This window comes from Notamacropus eugenii, chromosome 1, assembly GCF_028372415.1.
Source record: "Notamacropus eugenii isolate mMacEug1 chromosome 1, mMacEug1.pri_v2, whole genome shotgun sequence".
NCBI classification, from domain to species: Eukaryota; Metazoa; Chordata; class Mammalia; order Diprotodontia; family Macropodidae; genus Notamacropus; species Notamacropus eugenii.
Window position 1 is genome coordinate 256,559,431 of NC_092872.1, and position 23,979 is coordinate 256,583,409.

Sequence of the window (23,979 nt, forward strand, 5' to 3'; positions counted from 1 at the left end):
ATGACCAAGAGTGATTACTAGTAGAACCCTGACTCAGGTCCCAGGTGTGGAGGGTACCTTGGGACTTTAAAGACTTCCCCTGAAGAGTGCAAGTTCTGGCAGGTCCTACCAAGGCAGCATGGCTTCCAGTATAAATGTCTGTCTTTGAAAAATCAGCCCTGTTAGGTTTGCAGGAGCTCTTCATGAGGTGGGGCACCTCAATTCACAAAGGCAATCCACCAAAGCAGAAAAAGCTGAGATGGGTGTCTACTCAGGAACACCCATAAGAAGAAATCACACAGCCTTGTAGGACTGGAGTGCTAACATGTGTAAAGAACAAGAGACTACTACAATATTAATATGAGTCACATTCATTCTTTTTTTTTTTTAACAAATTACTACTCTGTCACAACCTAAAGCTGTCATGTGCTCAGTATTAAGGAAATTATTTCCATTGAACCAGCAGAACAAATAAAGTACAAAGCCTTTAGCCTGACAGCAAAGACCACTTCTAATCTGACTTCATCATCCTTCTCCACTGCTACTACTTTCCTTGAAGAAAATGCTATGAGCCCAAAGCTGTTCACAAACTTCAGAAATCAAAAGGGAAGGCAACGTTCACTCCACAGGAGCTCAAAAGGATGTCATGATGACCCCAGTGGTACGATCAAATGTGAAACCAGAAGTTCTGACATAACTCAACCTTGGACAGGAGCCTGACTTCCCAACAGTGCCCAAAGGATCCCACAGCCCCTGCATCACCAACCATTGCCCACCTCTCCTCTGAGGTTGCCCTGCAGCTATTTTTAACATGTTGTGAACATACCAATATACATATATGTTATCTCCATAGGAATATAAGTTTCTGGAGAGCAAGGGCTATTTCTCACACAGAAATTATTTAGTAAACACTTATTGATCGACTCAATTGAGCCATTTTTTGTGCATTTGATCTGTGCCTGCATCTCAATCAAAATAACTGAACACTCACAAAATAGCATGGCAGTGTGTCTAGAGTCAGCCTTAGTCAGTCAGGATCTTCTGGGTTCTAGGCTCACTTCTGCCATGTCCTGGGCTCTGTGACTGGGGAAGTCACAGCCTCTCAGTACCATACAAAAGTCTCTAAGACTGAAAGCTGGAGATTTTTGTGGAGAGAACTTCCTCATCAAGAGTTCCCTACATAAGAGGTATCAAACCATCAGCCTGCACAGATTCAAATGTAATTGGGGAATGCTTAAGGATAGAAATAAAAACATAATACAGCATAAACTTTACAGCACCATTCACTGCTTTACTCAGCCACCTTAAAATCATAGTTCCAGCTCCTATTCTCCATCTGTAAGGATGAAGTAGTCAGTAGCTTTTACTGCTTTTTATCTTTATTTTAAATAGAATATTTTTGCTTGTAAGTAGAAATTAGAAAGACCAACCTATATGCTTTATTTTTTTAAGCAATAAAAGGAATGAGTGAATGCTGTTTGTTGCCTATCTATCCCCAGCTCCTTGCAATAATCTATACCTGATCTGGCTGCAAGACACAGCTTTGGCAACTCTACTTAGTCAATGGGTAGCAGCTACCTGAGGTGAAAACGTAACAGATGCAAAGTTTTTTGTTCAAATTCATAGATTAGACGTTTACCTTGTGATTGCCAATCTCTTTCCAGTAACAGAAATTTCACAGTATTATTTTACTATCTGCTCTGTAAGAACTAAGTACTATTTGCCATTTTGGAATGACCTACTGTTTAGTTTGGCTGCAGGGTTCCAGAGGGCAGGGATCGTCTCACTACAACTTATGGTGTCTCACCTTGGTGCCTTGATTCAGGCTCTGCCCTAAATGTCCTCCCTCCCATCTGTGCCTGATGACCTTTTAAGAACCAACTCCAATGCAACTCCAGCAAGAAGTGCTGTGAATCCAATTAGTCGGTAATGACCTACCCCTTGAGATGTCACATAAAATGGGTTTTTTGCACCTCTCTGAAGTACTTATTTGGTAATATTATGTGTTACAGTCATCTGTGTTAGTGTCTGATCTCCCAATTTGCCAAAAAGTCTTTGAGACATAAACGTTCCTATGCAGTAAGAGTGCTCTGCATACAATAAGGGTTTGTGAATTGATCAATTTCTAGGGTAAGCACTGAATTTGTGTGACATAAAAAACAACTTCACACAAAGTTGAAGTGAATGGAACTAAATTTCCATAAATCAGCTTTATATCCCTTTAAGAGGTTGTATATATCTCACAGATTGCTGAAAAGATCAAATAAGATAATAGGCGTAAAGCTCTATGTAAACCATAAAGCACAGTGTAAATGCCACCTTTTATTATGAGCTTTAAGCATGAAACTGTGTCTTTGGTTACTTCATTGGAGTTCAGTCTCAGTGGCCAAGATGGAAGAAATGCTTTCTTCCCAGAGTGGCAGGGATACCTATATAAGTGTGCTCCAGGGGAAAGGATTTGGAGTCAAAGAGCCTGAACTCTGAGCAACCTTGAGCAAATCAGAATTCTTATAGTGACTGAAATGTAAGCCTGTTGATCAGTGACTATTGTAAAATTTTACGACATTTAAATTTTACAAATTTAGCTTTAATTAGTTTTTACCTACTAACACTATTTCTACATGTCCTGCATTAATTTGAAGAAGCATCTCATGAAAAGTAGGCTAAGTTTCATCTTCATGACTGTTGCAGCACTTTAATGAGTTTGTTGTTTGGGGCTTTCAACTCAGCCTAAGTTGGAAATATTAAAATTCAATTTTTCTTTTAAAAGTCTAAAGATGTTTGATTATACTTTCTCTGCAATAGATTAACTCAAGACTCTTCAATGCTTCAATTTCTAAATTATTTAAAGAGAGAAAAATGCACTAGCTTAAAATGGAAGTATAACAAAATTATTCTCATTTCTTAAAAATTAAACCCTTTAGAAACAGAAAGAAAATGTGTACCAATATTAAGTAGTAATAACAATAAAAAGATTTTAAGTATACTTGTGATATTGTAAATGTTTACATTTTAAATAAATCAAGGATGCTGTAAAAAGCACTCAAAAGAGCTTATTTTTCTAAGGTTTAAAATAATGCAATCAGGCTTTCCAAATGTCTTCAAAATATACACAAAGCAGTAAGATTTTATTTCAAGTTATCATATTAATACAGGAGTAATTGTCTTCTGCTATGAACTATAGTCATCAGGGTTATTAATACAGGACTTTTATCCAAATATAAACTATACAATGCTATCCAAGTTTCTTTTTAGGTCAAAGAACAACCTTGGTAGAAGACTACTTACTAAGCCTTAGTCCCCACCCCCAAAAAAGTTCAAGGAACTCACTGAATTTACCCTTCTAGTCATCTGTGTTATCCTTAATCATATGTTCCTTGTTTATTAATGATGTTTTGCAAAAGTCTTATTAGCATCAAGTAAAAGTATATCTATCATTTCCTCTCAATCTGCTTGGCTTGTTATTCAAGGAAATTAGAATGACAGGGAAAATGACCATCCTGGTGTATTAACCATTATTCAGTTTCCCTCAAGTTTTTGCCAATTGATTTTGTGCTGGTTTTCACATATAAGTAAAAGCTAATCTATTCTGATGTCCTTTACATGGCACACTGTGACCTAGAAGTGACCTTGGATTCTAAACGATTATGGAAATGGAGCACAAGCTCAGGCAGGTTCTACCCACATGTGAATCCCATGACGCTGAGGGCCTTTGTTTCATGAATGGTCCAGCTAGCTAAAGTTTGGAGAGGCTAATTGCCAGCCTCTGGGCTGTCCACTTGGAGAAGGAAGGGGCTGGAATCTGTACCTGAAGAGGCGGTTTTTAAGTTTACAAAGACCAGGGTCTCATCTTTACATAACAGAAAGATTTACTTTCTTTGTCTTAGTTTTCTAGAGTTCTGTCAATATGAAGAAGCAGTGAGTTACAATAGAGAAGAGCAAGGAAATCTCCAGGGGACAAACCCTGGCTCCCTAACAACAATTAGTCCAAACCCAGTTAAAAGGCAGAGGTAGCAATTCTTTTATTATTGCCAGGGAAAACAATTTCTGGTCCAAAAAGCTTTGAACTAATAACTCTACATCTAACTGAACTTTTCACACAAAAAGCAAAGATGATAAAATTCTCGTTTTCTAACGCAAAGGAAGAATGAGGCACCCATTATCACCTCTTCAGCATCACTCTAAATTCCAAGCAATTGCTTGAAAAAAATCTGTTAAAATATATCTTTAACTTTCAGAAAATAATATCACTAGAAATCCTTCTGTAATCAACTATTCCTTCTGAAAAGTGCCAATAACAGTTCTTTTTTATTTATTAGTACTCTTCATTAATCCTGATGACATGAAGAAAACATATGTAAAAGAATATGAAAAACAAATTTTTATTGAACCAAAATAGTAACCAACACTATATATTTTCCCCTAGATTTGGTACTTGAATATATATGCTGCCTTGTGACTTGACTAGTTTACATTTTATTAATGTACCAATTCAAAATCCTGAAGGAATTTTGAGCTGGTAAAAAAAAAAATCATTCTACTTAGAGCTTTGTATGGCTTATCTGGAACTAGAATAAATTGGTTAAGCACGCCTAAAACACTGACAATAAGTCATGCTTGGATTCTTTAGTTCATTTTACCATTTTAGCGAAGGTGACTATGCAGACAGTTGTATGTGAGTATTAAGTGTAAAGAGATCACATATCAAAGTCTATGTCACTTACCATTTCTCCGAGAGGCCTTCTGAGCTGAGACAGGTGGGCAGCTCTGCACAGGTGTTGTATTTGGAGGTGCAGCAGGGACTGAATGGTTGGCTTTCACTTTGTCAGCCCAACTTACACCGGCCGGAGCTAGCCGAGTGGCACCAATTGCCCCAGATGGACCCCTGGAGAAACAATGACGATAATAACAACTAAGACAGAAGAGTCCTTATTCCAACAACAAATGGGATAAAATCATAGTGGAGTCTGTCCAGTATACACCACCTACTCTCTTAGTTGGTTGTTAATTTTTTAAAAAACACGTATGGTAAAATTCCATTTGAGTTTTTTGGAGAAATGGACATGGACAGTGTGTTAAGTTTTCTTTTGTTAAAAGAAAGATCTCCTACATAATTCAATGCACTGGCACCAGTGCATTTAAGCCCTAAAGTGAGGTTTGTCTATATAAATATTTGAGGTTGTTTTTTTATTTGTTTTTGCAATCATTCATTCGCTCAAACTTATAAGTGCTTGACAAAGTTAAATGAGGCCCAGTCTCTGCTCCTGAGAAAGTCATAATCTAGTAAGTAACTATAATGTAAAATAAAATGTAAATGCACTCAAGAAATAAAAGCAAACCTCTGCAAGAACTTTAAAGATGGAGAAAGCATAGGATGCATACCTACAGAAAGAACTTCAGATAGAATCTATCCTAAGCCCTTCAGTTTATTTATAAACAGCGAAACAACTGAAAGTCCTAGGGATAATAAAGAGCAGTGGCAGGACCTCATAGGACCAGATAGGACCAGAAACCATTCCATTCCAGGAAGCACTGAAAGAACAGGGAATGTTTAACCTAGAAAACAGAAGACTTGGGGGATCATGATCAAGACTTTGGAAATAATTTAATGGTTATCAGGAGTAGATGAGTTTTCTGCTTGGCCCTTCAAGGCAACACTAGAAATAATAGGTGGCAACTAGAGAGAAGCAGATTTCTGCTCAACAGAAGGTCCTAAGCATCCTAAGAAGAACACTATCCCCAAAAGGAATCAAATACCTTGGGAAGTCATGAGTTACTCATCACTAGGGGGAGGGAGGTTTGTGTTTATGGCCATTTGTTGTGGATGCTATAAAGGACATTGCTGGTCAGGTCTGGTATGAACTAGAATCTCTCAGAAGGCCCTTCTTGCTAGGGAACTTATGATGCTATCCATCTTTCTCACCCACCCCAGGAGAGAAGAAATGTTCTCATGTGTCTTTCCCTGCTAATAATTCACACCAAGGACAAAATATCCCTTTAGTTATATACTTTATATTAGCAGTACAGAGAGGCTGGAAACTAGAATAAGAAAGAGGGACACAGAATGCACTTCATAAAGGCACCGACCTTAAAGCTGCCTTTTGCTCTTCATTCCCTTTCACCAAACTTCCATTTCTAATTAGTTACAGAGTCCTGTCCAATCTACCATCATGTCTTTTACATTTTTCCCTTTATTTCCACTCATGCAGCCAACTTCAGGCTCTTATCAACTCTTACCTAGACAATTACAATGATTTCCTCCTTAATCTCCCTGAATGCAGTGATTCTACTTCTCCAATCCACCCTCCCAAGCTAAAACACAGGTCTAACCAAATCATTCCCCTGCTTAAGAAGTTTTAGTGGCTCCCTACTGCCTCTAGGATAAAACAAGGACCCCTCCCTAGAGGTGGCTAGGTGGTACAGTGGATAGAGCTCTAGACTTAGAGTCAAGATTGCCTGAACCCAAATCTAGCCTCAGACACTTCCTTGCTGTGTGACTAAGCAAATCACTTAACCTCGATCTGCTTTAGTTTCCTCAAGTATAAAATGTTGATAAGAGCACCTACCTCCTACAGTTGTGGAGAGGATAAGATGACACAATATTTGTAAACCATTTCACAAACCTTATAGCACTATAAATGCCAATCTTTCTAGGCTGATGATATATTATTTTACCTCATCCACTGTGACCCAGCCAAATGAGCTTCCTGGCTTCTCCTCATACAACACTTCTCCATGCCTAGAGGGCACTTCCTCCTCATTTCCACTTCTAGGAATCCCCAGCCCTCTCCAAGATGCAGCTCAAGAGCTGCTGTGTCTACAAAGTCTTACTGGACACCTCCCCCTTATTCATGCATCTCCATCTTGCAATAACATTCCATGTGTTCTGCATACTTTTGTATTTACTTCTCTGTATAGAGTATAAGCTCCTTGGAGGGCAAAGACTGTTCCCTTAGGAGGGGCTTAATAAATGCTTGTGGAATTACACTGAGTGGCTATGCCAGATGCCCTGACAAAGTCCAGGCATATTATTGCTCTGGAATTCCCCCAAACTATAGGGTCAGCAACCCTATGAAAACAGGAAACCATGCAAGTTTGGCCTGTCTCTTCGTGAGGAATCCAGCTAACCTCTGAGAACCACATGGGGCTGCTTTTTCTAGGTGTTCAAAAGCCATCTTTTTAAAAATAACAAATAGAAAGAAAGAAGATGCAAGAACAGAAGAGAAAGTCTGAGACCTGATGCACTCACATTCAAAAGAAAAAGACAACACATTTGAGAGCAGAGGAACCCAGGAAGAGAGTTTAGGGTTGGAGAGTCACAGGGAGGATAAGTAGACCCATGGTATTGATTTGGTTATTGTGTGCAGAGCAGGAGGGCAGAAGGGAGGGGAGAGAAGAGCAGCTGGATCTCCAGCTGGGAGAGAGCAAGAGCAAGGAAGCACAACCAGCAGCAGGCCAGATGTGGTAAGCTGTCCTTGACCAAGACAACAGGGCCCTGTGCTGAGAACTGCAGGGCTAGAGAAGGAAGTAGCAAGGCTAGTTAGGAGACTACTGCAATCAGCCAGAACACAGCAGCAGGAGTCTGAACTAGGGCAGAAGCAGTAAAAACAGAGATGTCAAAAGGACTTGTGTTTGTTTATCTTGCTTTTTTCAGATTCTAGTGATTATAACTATGTTTGTGATCTCTAAGAGTCGATCGTTTTTCCAATACAGATTTTAATGTAATTATTCAGTACAGAAACCAGAAGGTAATATGCACCATAAAAACAAAACTTATCTATGCCTCTCCTCTTATGAAGAATGGACCTTACATCAAGATTCATTCCAAACATGGAAACCCTTAAAAACACAATTTAAAGTAAAACTTGGAAATCATAATGGGCCATTTTAACTACAATGAAAACTTAAATGACTGCTTTGATCATTCAATGAAAATCACTCTTCCAAAAGCATGCCACAATAAATAAATACTTCTTGAGCAACACTCTGTTCATGGAGCTGTGTTGGCCATTACACAGCTCGGACCACACCAGACACTACACAATGCAGATTTGCAGACTTTACTGTAAAAAAAGTATTCATGTCTCCCACTTCTTAAAAAAAAAACTATTTTAAACTGCTATAGTCTTCCACTAAAGTCTTACTCCCACACCAAAACACAGAATTGTAATTAGCCTGAGTTCCCAAATATTATGCCAAGCTTAGGCAAATTTTCCAAAGAAGAAAGGCTTCAAGAAAGGGTCAATCAACAGACTCATGTGTGCTGTCCAAGAGTTAGCCTGTGTATTAAAAAGGTTGTCACCAGAAATTTGGCAGCCAAGTAATTGGTGGATTTTTATTCTTAGCCTCAAGGATCCAGGAAACAAAACAAAAACAAAAAAAACAAAAGAGGGTCCTCAAGCTTCTTCTTCAGTAGAAATGGTGAGGGAATGGCTGAAAAGAAGACATGACACAAAAAAATCACATGCTTCTTAGACCATCTAAAAACAATCTTAATGACAGTACTTTTAAATGTCTTTCTTTGCCCAGCAATCTGTGAGTTGAAACACCACTGGAGCAACTTTATAACATACATATGTTGACACAGAAAACATAAAGAAATTGCAGTTAAATGGAAGACTAGCTCACTAAGTTCTCAGAAAAGTAAATGAAGGGGTTCGCATTCCTCATTAGATTCCTCATGAAGTTTAAAAAATAAGAAGAAGAAAAGTCCTTCATGGGGAATTTGAACATGTCGCCTTTTAAACAGACGACCATCAAGAGGAAGGTGTCTTGCTCTGCCAGATGGAGAAGTAAACAAATCCTGTGAAGAATCTGACAGGTTCTTTCAAACTAAGTCATGTGTCTTGATACTTGGTTACTTCACTGAAACGGGAGGCAAGGAGAAGGTCACTGAAAGCTACACAGATTTCCAGAATAAGAAACGAGAAGCTGCAGACAATTCAGAGAATATGCATAGCTGAATGTCCTGAAGACTTTCTTCAAAAATGAAACTCAATGGGTGTGGGATGTAGCAAACCAATGACCTAATTAGAAATTAAACTGATTATGGAGGAAACAAGTGGTTACAGCAATAATATTTTAAGAATCAGTTATCTGTGTGTGAATGTAGCATCAAATGGCTATGACAAAGGTCAAAGTATGTACCAAATTTAAAATACGGATAAAAATGACTTGAAGATAATGTGGGAGAGAGAATATATTGACTCCAGCCCATCCTATTTCAATGAACTGTCAATTCCAAACAAGTTGACAAAAGGAAATATATAAAAGTAAAGGCATTGATTCTATCTCTCTTTCTCATAAGTTTAATTAATACAAAATAGTTGCCACAATAATCTTAAAAAGCCAAAAATCAAGTAAGCAAACACATAATCCTCTTTAAACAAGTGATGAGACACAGAAGCAATAACAAAGGCAATAGTGACTGAGAACACAGCTTCATGTGCAAACTATTCAAGGTAGAAGGTAGCAGACCATGCACCACAACACCTCCTCCAACACTGAAAAGTAGTGGAGAAGAAAAAGAGAGATGAAGGCTGGGCTGTATGGAGGGAGTGCTCCATAGCACATTCACAGGACAACATTCACAGGACAAAGCACAGATGCTCATCAGACAGGAGAAATGGAATCACCACTTCAAGATCAGATGCTATATAAGGAACTGGTCCCAAGATATAAGAAGACGAAAATCGGAAGATTATTAAAGTACACAAGAATCAATTTTTAATATTTCTCAAATAGAATAAGATTCAAAGAAAATGTGAGAAAAAAATACTTATCCTACTTTTACAAGGAAAAAAGTTGATGAATCTCCAATATGTTAGCACCTACTACTGAGTAATTCTGACTAAACTGGGCCCCAAAGAAGAGTGGACAGAGAACCAAGTGACTGCAGGGGCCAATATTGTCTACCCTGAGAGACAGTCACTGACACATTTTTGTTTAGCTCTTTCCTGTGCTCTAAGGAAGGGTTAATTTGAGAGATAAGAGTATAAACAAAAATGATTGTCATGTCACAGCATATAAAATGTTGATTTTTTTTTCTAAAATGAATTACAATTCAATGAATTGTAATTACAATTACAGACCCATGTACTTGCTTTTTCATCTCTTTATTATCTTTATTAAAATAGTGTATGCAAGAACTAAAAACACGCATAAGGAAAACAAAAAGGGGACCGGAAGGTAGGATGCTGCTGTGGAAAGTCTGCTGGATATGGAGTAAGAAGATCCAGTCATTAGCACAGCGCCTAGAACAGAGCAGATACTTAATAAATGTGGGGAAGAAAGAAGCATTCTTATGGCACCAAATATATGTCAAGCATGGTGCTAAGCATTTTATAAATATTATTTCATTTGATCCGCACACCACAACCCTGCAAAATGATGCTATTATTATCTCCTTTTTATAGTTGAAGAAACGGAGACAACAAAGGCAAAATACCTTGCCCAGGGTCACATGGAAGAGTAGGTGTCTAACATGTGAGCTCAGGGCTTCCTGACTCTAGGTCCAGCACTTCACCCATTGCATCATCCAGTTGCCTCATAATAAATGCTTATTGATTCACTGACTGGGCTTGAATCTCAGATCTGGAACAATTTATCTATGTGACATTAGGTAAGTCACCATCCCTCTGGGCATGTCTCCTCATTTGTAAAATGCAGACTTTGGGCCAAATATCTTTCTGAGGGCTGATTCTTCTGTCTTTCAGTCTATGTTCCTGATTTCACTGACAATTTTCTACAAGATAAATCTTTATAATTATACAGTTGAAAAGGCATTGCAAAGAGTATGTAAGTGCTGAGTTTATTGTTTATTACAAAGAATTTTACTTCATAGAGCTCTGGGCTTCCAGCTTCTCTTCAGACAAGGTGTCTCCTATGTCTTATCTAATATTTCACTGAACAAACTGGGGGCATTCAGAGAGTTCCCTCTTCTTCACATCCTTCATCTCACACTGTATCCTCCTACACTATGTCACAGGAAAAGCTGGCTCTTCTCCTTCCAAAGGCAAATGTCTCTCCATGCACAAGTGACCGCACTCCATCTTGTCTTTGCCAGCACACTGCCTGCACCCTCAAGCCACTTTCAGCCTTCTCCCAATGTCTCCCTTTTATTGGGAGCTTTCCAACTGCCTTTAATAGAAGTGCCCATGTCTCCCTCATCCTTCAAACCCCCGCACCTCATCTGTCTATCCCCACCACCTCATGCGTCTCCTCCCTTTTGTGGCTGACCTCGTAGAGCAGGCCAACAGGAATGAAGGCCTCTCTTTCCTTTCCTCTCACTCTCTACTTCCTTAACTCTCCACAGGCTGGCCTATGACCTCATCATTCCACCTAAACTGTCTCTCCAAAGCCACCACACTCCCTTCATTTCAGTCCTCATACATTCTGACTCCACAGATCACATTCTTCTGGGTCCTCACTTCTCTTTTCCTCCTACCTATCTGCCTGCTCCTTTGGGGCTGAACGTTCACTCAGGTCATGCCTACTAAAGATCTCTCTGGGGCCCTCTTCTTTGTCTCCCTTGGTCATCTTTTCAGCTCCCAAGGATTTAATTATCATCTCTCTGTTGACAACCTCTATTTACCTAGGCCTAACCTGCAAACTCACATCCCTATGTCAATTGCCTATCAGACATCTCTACATAGATGTCCCAAAGACATCTTAAACACAACCACATTCAAAATGGAACTATTTTCCCCTCACCCCCCAAATCCTTTCTAAATTTCCTAATACTGTAAAGGGCACTGCCATCTTCCTGACAGTCACCAAGGCTCACAACCCAGTTGTCATTCTCAACTCCTTACTCTCTCACCCTCCATATCCAATGTACTGATAAGTACTGTTAATTTTACCTTTTTATTATCTCTCACATTTGCTCCCTTCTCTCCCCCAACACTGTCACCACTCTGGTACAGGGACTCAATTACCGAAATAGTCTTCTGATTGGTCTCCCAATCTGAAGACTATTCAAGACCAACCTCCACTCAGCTGACAAACCAGTCATCCTAAAAGGCAATATTCTAAAAGTCCATATCACTTTTCCTTGCCCCACATTCAATAAATTCTACACCTTTCCATGACTTCCAGGATCAAATATACAATTCTCTCTTTGGCATTCAAAGCCCTTCATAACCTAGCCCCCTCCTACGTTCCCAGTCTTCTCACATCTTCTAGGATAGGGGCCCCCCAACCACACACAAGTACTCTGCAATCCAGTGACACTGGCCTCCTTGTACAAGACTCTCCACCTCCCCATTCCCTATACTTTTCCTGGCTGCTCCCATGGCCAGAATCCTCTGCCTCCTGGCTTCCCTGATCTCTTTCCAGTCCCAGCTAAAGCCCCATCTTCTACAAGAGGCCTTTCCTGACCCCCTTAAACCTTTCAGGCTGATTAACCTGACTGTCCTGTCTATATCGGGTTTGTACTTGGGTGCTTGCCTGTTGTCTGCCATTAGACTGTGAGCTCGAGAGCAAGGCCTGAGTTTTGTCTTTCTGTTCCTAGTGCTTAGCAGGGTAGTGAGTGCTTCTGGGCTTGACTGGCTATGCAAAAAATAATATAGAATGCTATGAGAGGTGGAACCATAGAGATAATTCTGTCCAATGACAGACTAAGTATTGAGCTCAAGTGACAAGTCACCAGGGAGATGTTCACTTAAGACATGAACAAGTATCATGGATGTTGCTCTTCAATGAGTGAAAAAAAGAAACTCTCTACTGATTAAAAAAAAAAGTTTTTTAAATGCTCCTACCAACAAATTTCAGATGGCTTTGTAGTAAGTACATTAGTATTAATTCATATTAATATCCACACAGAAAAACAAACCAGATAAAAAGCCTAACTGCTAAGATTATTCTATGTATTTCTGTTCCTAGTGCTTAGAAGTGTAGTGAGTGCTTGTGGGCTTGACTGACTATGCAAAATATAATACAGCTGTTGTGAGCCTCAAGAGAGAGAATACTTGTAAAGTGCTTAGTACAGTGCCTGGCACACAGTAGGGACTTTGTAAATGCTTATTCCCTTCCCTTCATGGAACATTACAACCTCAGAAAAAGTAAAGTTACAAATAGCACACAAATAGCATTACAGGGCAATGAAAAGGAAAGGTGAGCACAGATAAGGCACAGAATGGTAATAATGATAAACATGAATGACCAGTAAAAGGGGGGCACAGAAATATCCTGACAATAAGGATGGAGACTGTTATCTTCAGTGATCCACTATTATTTCTAACATATTTTTTAAAAACCCAACCAAAAACAAGGCATCAGACACACTGGGAGGGCACTCAAATTCACTGGGTGCAGGGTGGGGGGTGCCCAGGAACATATCACCACATTCTTGAAAGGTTCCTTGCATCTTACCCAAAATTTAAGCTTCTCCGAGCATTTGATGTCACATTGATTCTATCTGTTGATGGGCTAGGAATTACATGACGTCCTGGAGACATTTTCTTTACTTCCCATGCCAATGAAGTGGGTCTGCAATTTAAGAAAAAAAAATTAATGCATTAACAATGAAAATGTAATATTTTAGTTGCATTTTTGTAGGTCAAAATATGACCGTAACTTAACTGTCTCTAAAGTGCTTCTCAACAGGAAGTTTACCAGGATGCTACTGAGGAGCAGCAAAGACATCTAGCCTCAGGTTGCAAGAGAGACCTACTACTAGTAATAGCTAAGTACTAGCATTTATAGATTGCTTTATGATTTGTAATGTGCTTTACACATGGTATCTCAGCTGACTCTATTATAGCATAACTGAGGAATCAGCAGAATATCTCACCCTCCACCCTAATCAGTCAGGTCCCTTCTGACTTGGATTTCCACAAACCACTCACTATCCCACTCTCTTCTTCACAACTGGCAATACACCCCATCTGTCAAATAAATGAAAAGGATATTGGCACCAAAGTCTGGACTATATTACACTATATTAAAAGGTTTCTAGAATTCCTCACAATGCCAAAGTGTGCTATGAGAATAGAGGTCTGCAGAATGCTTAGTGGTTCATGTCTTAAAGCCTAGTGCATCATCTCAGAAAAATATAGAGTCAAATCCAGCTGCCAACCTTTATCCTCATAACCAGAATTAATATGATAACTGTGTTAGGCCAGAATATCATTACCTGCTTTGAGCATCTGCCTTTTCCAGTTTTTCTTGAAGCTGTATCCAGTCAATCAGTGCTTTAAAATCTCTTACATAGTTATCCAGCATCATCAGCACCTCCTGATTAGGGAAGAAAATGTTTCTTAATTTGGGAAGAATGAAAATGCAAGGAAAATCCAAGTATTAAATCAAACTTCTTAGGAATCAACCATCTTTTTGCATTATTTCTTCATGCATGCTAATGTAGCATTCCAGATTTTGTCTATTTACCAGCCATAGAGGATTGGGCAGTACTGAGGAGAACAGTTTAGAGAACATAGGGTATCAGTGCTGCTCTTTCTTACAAACTAAAATGGTCATTCAAGTTCAAAGGACGTGGGCAAAAGCCTTCTACTCTGTAGAAACTGATGATGGGCAAGTCCACATGGGCACCTGCTGAGTCCAAGTGAAGTAAGCAGAATCCTTATAAAATTCTGACTCCTTTAAGAAAAGTACTGCCATAGGTCCAGTTGTTAATTAACCATTTTTAACAGCAACTCTCTGACATAAAATTTGAGGGAGTCATTTATTCTTAATTAAATATCCCACAAAAGTTAATTTAAGCTCCATCCAATTCAGAAAGCATAAATCTGGAGAACTAGACTGGCTAATAAACAAAACTACCAGCTACATTTTAAATATAAAGTATCAATTAACAATGGTATGTAAATTGGCTAACGTGGAAATGTTTTGCAGGACTGCATATGTATAATGGGTATCATAGTTCTTGACTTGTCAATGGATAGGGAAGGGCTGATAGAGGAAGAAAGAGAATCTCGAGCTAAAGGAAAGAGCTCTTCTCTTGGGATCTAAGGTGTTCCCCATCCAGATTTCAATCTAGGCTTACTGTGAGTCTCAAATGAGATAAATGACATAAATCTCTTTGTAATCAGAAAGGTCAATGGAAATGTTAGATAGTGTCCTGAAACTCTTCTTGGCCTCTACCTTTTTTCCCCTAGGAAGTGAATTCTGGGCAGAGCACGTCTCTATAGACCTCTCGATTTCTCCACTTGGACTGAAAAGAGGCAGACAGTCAAGAGACAAGTCTGAGTCTCTCCTGAGTGATTGTGTGGATTGTCCGCCAAGGCTCTAGCAACCATTCACTCTCTCATACACTGTAACATTCAACATGCTCTATCATAAACAGCTTAAGCCTTTGAATGAAGCAGCTCAGTATCTCTATATACTGACTAAGTCTCAAAAACATTACAGAGCTAAATGAATATAAATGGTGTTGCCACATCGTTTATTCTGGAAACTCTGGCTTCTTTTGTTTTAGTAAAACAAAAAGTCAAGGGCCAATTTATTTTTTATTTTTATTTCCTCTTACTCCAAGGCTCTTTCCACCACACCACAATAGAAAAGGATATAGGAAGATCTTACAAGGTTCTAAAGTAGGCAGAAAAACAGAAGCTCAATTAAAGTATTCACATTTAGGGATGAAAAATCCAACCAATAAAATGAGCTTTCAGTTAAGACCTAGGAAAGGAGCAAGGCCTCACTGAGACTGTGGCCTAACATGCTGCTGCCAAAACCCCTCCCTAGGGCACAGTGCATCACGACTGGAGAGGAAATGTCTGGGCAAGAGGATGTCTGGGCAGGAGGACCTCTGGTCCCCTCTAACTCTGGGGTTCCATGAGTCTATGCTTTCTTTAAAATACAATCTCTCTGTTGTCAATGAGTTTCCAAAGACAGAAGAAATTAAAAATGAAAGTCTATGACATGAAGTCCTTCTAAAATCAGCTTATTAAACTCAGAAGGTCTCTGTGCTCTACTGAACACATCTGTCATAATTACTGTTATTTTACTTCTAATTCTCTTCTTTAGATAACCTGAAATTACATTAGTGTGACACCATGTAATTTTCATCTGGCAGCAATCATATGTTGGCCCCAATTCATGCATATGTAGATGCCCAAAGAGAGTTTGGGGGACAAAATGATAACAGAACCTTCAACTGAAGTATCCATTCCTATTCCTGAAGGAGGCAAAAAGATAAAGTGAATGATGAAACTAAAGTGCACAAGATGTTGCAGGTACTGGGGATTTTATTCACCGTAACAGTCAAAGACACCATTCTTATACTATTGAAAAAGCCTCATTTTTCTAATTTCCCAGTGGAAAACATGAAGCAGGCATGAAGATTACTGTCATCTGGTTCAAAAACCATTGCCTTTCAAAAACAGTTTTCAATCATCTTCCCAGCAACACTGAATTTTCATTATGATTCTATATCAAATTATAGATACTACCCAAAATTGTCAAGAATGGTAATAATATATGCCAAAACTTTCAAAATTAATGCTTAATAACATTATTTCATATTTAAAAGTTATACTTCTCTTAAAAAGAATTCCCTGAACAAAAAAGTATTGTTTTCTTCCTATCAAAGGCAATTCTTGGCGCCAATCACTGGTAATAAAAGTCTAGTACAATCAAGAAAAGAACAAATTAAGTATTTTAACATACTATCTTCTCTCAATTCTATGAATACAACTTTTACTCCTTAAATTCATTCAGCTTAAATCACACGCAGTAGAGATCAGAAAGATTTTATTCACAATCATTTATTAAGGAAGTTTGCTACTGATTTCACTTTTTTTGTAGCTAGAAACTGAAGAATGCACAATATAAGCATTTGCATTACTGATACTACAGTTGGCCCACAGAAAGTACATTGATGGCTTAAACAACCTATTTTAAGGAATGTTTAGCTCAACATTATCAGAAGGGATCAGAGCACTACCACGCAGCTGTAATCTGAGTCATGTTTTAGGAACAAGGGAATACAAACAAGACAAGCAGCTGGAGTGGCCCCATACTCACTGATGCACATCTTTCTCCCTAAAGCTATGAAGGCCATTTTGTCAAGCAGGATGAAGCTGAACAAAAGTAGCTCTGAAAGCAACATTACAGACATCCAGATAACGACATATAGATGTACAGCTAAAATTACCAATTAGTTTACCAATTGGCTGCAACGGATTCGATTGGTTTGTAATTCACTCTAGTTACTGGCGCATACAGCAGGCTGGTTGGCGCCATCCCTTTGTCCTACTGACACACAATACTGGTGCCCAGGCCCTGGGGCCCAAGACATCCCTACAGCAGTGAGTGCAGCAGGATACACCCGATGGTGCTGGAGCAAAAGAGACTTTCATCATGTAGCCGGCAAGGCCCCAACAAAAGAAAGCCTGCAGATGAGGAGGAGCTCTACAAGACTCTCAGTAAGTTTGAAGAGTCACTGTTTTTTCAGAACAACCCAGAGTCATTTGGGAAGAAAATGTCCACTGTGTAGTTTTCCTAAAGGACTAATAAGAATAAATCCACCACAGATACCTTCTACTTTAAATCACTCCTCTGAAGGGCCACTCCCATCCATTTTGATATGAGTTTCTAAATGGGAAGGTCAGGTCAAGTCAAATCACCATGCACTTATTAAGCACCTACTATGTTCCAGGCACTAAGATTTTTCACTGTACAGCAGTTTTTAAGTGAAAAACAGTTTGATGAAACTATATATCTGTATTATATTAAATGTTTTAACAGTACACATGGGTTAACCTGAATTAGTAACTTCCTGTTGGCTAATGGAAACATTGTGATACAAGGCCTGATTTTATTCCATATTCTAATTTGTTCTTAAAATACTTTATAATTTGATCTGATTAATTTTTTTCCTGCCAACCAAAAGTCCTACATTTACCGTCAAAATGAAAGATTTACTAGAACTACAAAAGACCCAAAGCTATGCGGAAGCAATAATGTTATTCCACAATGGAAACACTATAGACACTCCTGGGACATTAAGTTGTCTAACAAGAACCAAGTAGCATAAATGAGAATGGTTCCCACTTGGCCAAGTATGTGGTACCTTTTTTAAATATAAAAAAATTTTCACAATAGTGAACAGTGGCAATACTATTAGCATGTCTTGATTAAGAAAATATAGAGGGACAAAAAAGCTTCTATGAATTCACTAATATTTTAAAATGAATTTGAATATCATTAATCAATAGCTTCTAAATACATTTGCAAAATACTAATACATGTAATATGATAAGACATTTGATCAGTCTACATAAGGCATGCTTGTTTGTTTATTAAATTGAGCCATCCTGCATATTTTGCTTGAACTAAGTACAGACCCAAATACTAACGCTTGATGGAAAAAAGGGATTAGAAGGTGGGATTTCATCTGGGACTTGAAGGAATCCAGAGAAGGCAGGAAAAGAATAGGAGGGAGAGTATTTCAGGCATAGTGGGCAGCCAGAGAAAATGGCCAAAGTCAAGAGATGGAGTGTCTTATTCAAGGGAGGCCAGTGTCACCAGATCACATAGATGGGGAGGAGAGAGGGGAAGGGTATGGGGAGAGAGGTTGGGTAAGGTATAAGAAGACCTGAAGTATAGAAGAAAGGTTCAGGGGGATGACATAGTTTTATCTGCACTTTAGGAAGATCAGTTTGACATCTGAATGGCAGATGAACCAGAGTGGGGAGAGAACCGAGGTGGCAGACCCATTATTGCTATTGCAATAATCAAGGAATGAGATGATGAGGGCCTGTAGCAGGGTGGTGACAGTGTCAAAGGAGAGAAACAGGCAATATATGAGAGCTACGATATAGGTAAAACAGACAGGGCTTGGCAATGTGAGGAGGGGGTGGGGTTAAAAACCATTACCTAGGTTTCAAGTCTGAGTGAATGGAAAGAGAATGGTGTAAGAGGGAAGCCTGGAAAGAGGTGACTTGGACAGAGATGAACTTTGGAAATACTGAGTTTAAGACATCTTTGGGACATCCATTTAGAAACATCTAACAGGCAATTGGAGATGCAAGTCTGGAGGTTAGGAGACAGTTCAGAGCTGGACAAGCATATCTGAGAATCATCAGCATAGAGATAGCTGACTTCATGAGAGCTGATGAGATCACCAAGTGAAACAGTATAAAGGGAGAAGAGAAGAGGGCCCAGGACAGAGACCAGGGGAATACTTATCTTTAAAGGGTGTGATTTAGACAAAGATCCAGCAAAGGAAACCAGTTATTGAGAATAAAAAAGACAAGAATATGGAACAAACTCTACTAACGGAGCTAACATTCTGACACAAGAGCCAACAAGTCTGTATGCTAAGTACAGATATGATGAATATATGGAGAATAAGGGCATTTATTCTTGAGTCCAATCACAAAACTCAACTGAAGTTGCTCTCTCCAAAGTTACCAATAAACTCTTACTTGACAAATCTGAAGAGCTTTCCTTGGCTCTCATTCTTTTTGATCTCTCTACCTCTGACAACGCTGACCATCCTCTTCTGGATACTTCTCTTCTCTCTGGGTTTCCAGGACTTTGCTTTCTTCTGTTCTGCTCTGTCTGACCTCTGACCACTGTGTCAGAGTCTCATTTGCCAGCTCACTATTCATATCACATCCCATAATTTTGGATATCTGCCCCACCCCCAACCCCCACCACCCTAGATTCTGTCCTAGGCCCTCTTCTCCCTCTATATACTCTCTCAGTAACCTCATTATTGGTCCCCATCCACATATTCCAGCCCAGTCCTCACCTGCCCTGGCTATGGAAACCAAAGTGTAAGCTGAGCAGCAGCCTAAGGCTGAGGTTGCCACAACTATTTATTGTAACATTTATATATTTCTTAATAATTTAATAGGTATAAAACCAGGTTACCCTTTTTATAAGGTTCTTATCTCTTTTTGGGTCACAGATGAAGTTTTTGAGTGTTATCCCCTAATTCCATTTTCCCCATAAGCCCTATGGTTTTTGCTGTAAAATTTTGCATAGCATGTTGCTTTCTGAAAATGCATATAGTAAGTTATAAAGAGAAAAGCCTGTATAACCCAAAAAGAGAGAAAATGAACCTTTAATGAAATAGAAACACTTGGGATTCTACCTTCCATAACACACGTGAACTATATGAATACAACTACAAATATATTTTTACAAAAATAAAGACATCCAAATATCATAGGAGGGCCCGATCAATACAATGAAAATGACAATACTCCTAAACTAATTTATTTATTCCATTCTGGACCAACCAAACTACCTAACGAATATTTTAGAGAGCTAGAAAAAATAACAAAATTCACCTGGAGGAATAAAAGGTCAAAAATCTTAAGGATAATAATGGAAAAAGTGGGAAGAAAGTACCAAATTTCAAACTATAATACAAAGCAATAATTATCAATTTGATACTGGTTAAGAAATAGAACAGCTGATCAGAGGAATAGATTAGATACATAACATTCAAAAGCAAACAAATCTGATAACGTAGCATTCAAAAACTAAACTACTGAGCTAAGGACTCATCATCTGACAAAACTTGCTGGGAAAACTGAAAAGCAATTTGGCAGAAATTAGATTTACACTAACACTTCACACCATATACCAAGATGAGCCACAAGATATACCAATTGAAACGTGACTTATGAAAGGTCATATTATGAACCAATTAGAGGAACCAGGAAAACATTAACTTTTTGATCTTGGGATCCAAAGAAAAATTTATGACCAAACAAGGGGTATCAAAGATTACATAAAATAAAATGGCCAGTTTTGACTACATAAAATAAAAATCTTTTGCACAAATAATACCAAAGCAACTAATATTAAAGGAAAAATGTAAACAGGGAAAAATTATCTTTCCAGCAAATTTCTCTGATAAAATTCTCATCACCAAAATATCTAAGAAAATAATTCAAACCCATAAAAATAAAAGCCATTCCTCAATGATAAATGGTCAAAGTGCTCATGGGCAATTCTCAAGGAAAGAAATCCAATCCATTAAAAGCTATATAAAAAAAAATTCTCCAAATCACAAAAATTAAAAAAACACACACAAAAAAACATAAATTAAAAAAACCAAATGAGATTCAACCTCATATCCAATCAACTAATTAAGCTGACAAAAAATTGAAATGACAAACGTTGGAAGGGTTTCAGAAAAATAGGCATACTGATGTGCTATTGGTGGAGTTAAGTGGTCTAGCCATTCTGGAAAACAATCTGGAACTATGCATGCTTCTCCCCATCCCTCCCAAAAAGTCACTAAACTGCATACACTTTGACACAGCGAAATCACTACTAAGTCCAAACCTACAATAAATCACGGGCAGAGAAAAAGGACCAAAATACATAAAAAATATTTATTTATAACCACTACTTTGTGTGGCAAAGAACTAGAAGCTAAGAGAAGTAGACAAACAAATGACATGTAAATGCCATGGAATATTACTGGGTTATAAGAAATAACAAAACGGATAATTTCAGGGAAGACTGGGAAGATCTACATGAACTTAACTGACAAATTCAAGGGCTTTTTCTCAGTTCTCAGTTTCTCATCCTTTCTACAGTCTCTGACACTATCAATCACTCTCTTCTTAGGGATGCTCTTTGCTCTCTAGGTCTCTCTCACTGACACTGCTCTGTCCTGGTTCTCCTACCCATCTGACTGCACCTTTTCGATCTCCTTTGCTGGATCTTCCTCCAAGTGATACCTACAACCTGTGAACGTCCCCCAAGGCTCAGTCTTGGGCCCTCTTCTCTTCTCCTTCTGATATATCTCACTTGGTGATCTATTTAATCAGTCCTAACTTTTCTCCTGACCTCCAGTCTCATATCATCAGTTGCCTATTAGACATCCTGAAGGGGATGTCTCAAACTCAATGTGTCAAAAAGTAAACTTATTTTACCTTCTCCCAAGATCTCCCCCTCTTTCCAGCATTACTATTATTATCAGGAGCACCACCATCTTCCCAGTCATCAGGTCAACCTTGCTACCATCCTTGACCCTTCACTTACATTCACTCCACATATCCAGTATGTTTGTCATCTTGTCATTTTTACCTTCACCCCCTATCTTGTCTATGTCACCACCCTAGTGCAGACCCTCATCACCTCATGCCTGAATCTACTGCTAAAGCCTTCTGGCAGTCTTCCCATTCATCCGCCAGGGGTATATTCCTCAAGCGCAGGTCTAAGTCAACCCCCAGTCCAATAAACTCCAGTGGCTCCTATTAATGCTCCAGCATTAAATAAAATCCTCTATGTCTTTTAAAGATCTTCACAGCTGAGTCCCTTTTTACCTTTACAACCTTCTTCCATTTTATTCAATTCCACCGATAACACTGGCATTTTTGGTATTCCTCACTCTAGACAGTCCATCTCCCTACGTCATCATTGCCTTTTCACTGGGTGCCCCCATACCTAGAATACTCATCCTCAATTCCATCCCCTTCCCTGGCCTCCTTTAGGACTTAGCTCATCTCTCTTCCTTCTGAGAAAAGCCTTCCTCCCCATACCCATCTTTTCACCATTGTTTCCCTCTAGGCATACAACTGAGGCACACACATACCTTGTATGTAAAGAGTGGTTTGCATGCTGTCTCTCCCCATTAGAATGTGATCTATTTAGAAGTAGGGATTTTTGTCTCTGTGCCTACAGAGCTTACTTAGCACAGTCCCTGGCACAAAATAAATAAGCACTAAGAAAATGCTTGTTGACTGACTGAAGAGTGAAGAGGCCAGAACCAAGGGAGCCATTTATACCATAACAACATGATGAAGAAAAACAACTTTGAAAGGCTATTTACCAAAACAATAGCCAGCCCTGATTCTGGAGGAATAAAGAAGCATGCTACCCAACCCCAGAGAGAGGGGGGAGGAATTTACAATGCAAACTAAAGCATGTGTTTCTGGACATGGTCAATGAGAGAATATGCTTTGCTTAATGATATATATTTGTTACAAGTGTTTTCATTTTGTTTCTTTTGGGGGGTAGGAGATGAAATAGGGAGAGGCAGTAAGAGGGAAAAAATGCTTCTGAATTGAAAAAAACATCATGAAAAACAAAATTATGAAAACATTTTCTAAAAATTAATATTAATGGTAGTACTGAAAGGAGACAAATCATGAGAGGGCAACATGAAGCCTTGAAGATGAGCTCATGAATGAAGCTTTGACTTGGTGTGAGGAAGAACATAGTAAAGGAAGGGGAGGAAGAATTATTATAGGATTATAATCTGCACATTATCTTTAGGCCTTGTTTAATAACAACTGACATTTCAATGGCACTTTAAAGACTGAAACACAGTAGGCACTTAAGAAATGCTTATTGATTAATCAGTTCTCTAGACTGTCCTGTCTGCTATGTCAGCTGCTGGCAAAGCCACCCTTTCCAATGACAGTGGCCTCCTTATGCCTAGTGCTAATTACTTGAGCTCCTTCAAAGAAAATTTCTTTGTTGTCCTCACAATGATAACAAAGATTTTTCTACAGACCCTATTTTAAAAGGGGAGAAGGGCTAATTTTCACTGAAAGTGTTATTTAACTTCAGTGATGTCAACTCCTTATCTGTACAGAGCGCTGAAAATACATTCTTCTTTGTTTTATATTTTTTTCACTCAAAGAATCTCAAAGAATCCTAATGTTCCACAAAGAAAGGGATATATTGCTTTCGTATTTGTTTGGAACACCAAAATGAAACTCAGAGTAATCTTTGAAGACTATTTTGCTTGAGGCAAGATAGTATTATCCCCTCTTTTATAAATAACGAAAGGGCACCTGAGAGACTTGAAGTGGGTAGCCCAGGGTCACACAGCTGATAAGGGTCTGAAGCAGGATTCACTATGGTCTTCTCAGACCCAAGTCCAGCCTCCATTCAGTAGGCTAAAATGTCTCTCATGCTATGGACTCTATACACCAGGTCAATCAAGAGTCAATTAGTCAATCAATCAACTAGCATTTATTAAGTGAGTGCCTACAAGGTGCTAGACACTGAGCTAAGGGCTAGAAACACCCTGAAGAAGTTTGCAAGGATGGGTGATAAATAATC

General features: G+C 38.8%; 1 protein-coding gene across 4 annotated transcripts in view; it reads right to left on the reverse strand.

Moving 5' to 3' along the window:
- The window catches only part of SCAPER (S-phase cyclin A associated protein in the ER), a 406,759-nt gene that overhangs the window by 325,656 nt on the left and 57,124 nt on the right, over positions 1–23,979 (reverse strand). For all 4 annotated transcript variants that reach the window (XM_072628639.1, XM_072628640.1, XM_072628637.1 and 1 more), the window contains 3 exons: positions 14,114–14,214; positions 13,351–13,467; positions 4,704–4,864 (listed from right to left, as the gene is read on the reverse strand). In XM_072628639.1, coding sequence (XP_072484740.1) covers positions 4,704–4,864; positions 13,351–13,467; positions 14,114–14,205 — 370 coding nt within the window. In that variant the 5' untranslated portion in view covers positions 14,206–14,214. The remainder of the gene's footprint in view (positions 1–4,703; positions 4,865–13,350; positions 13,468–14,113; positions 14,215–23,979) is intronic.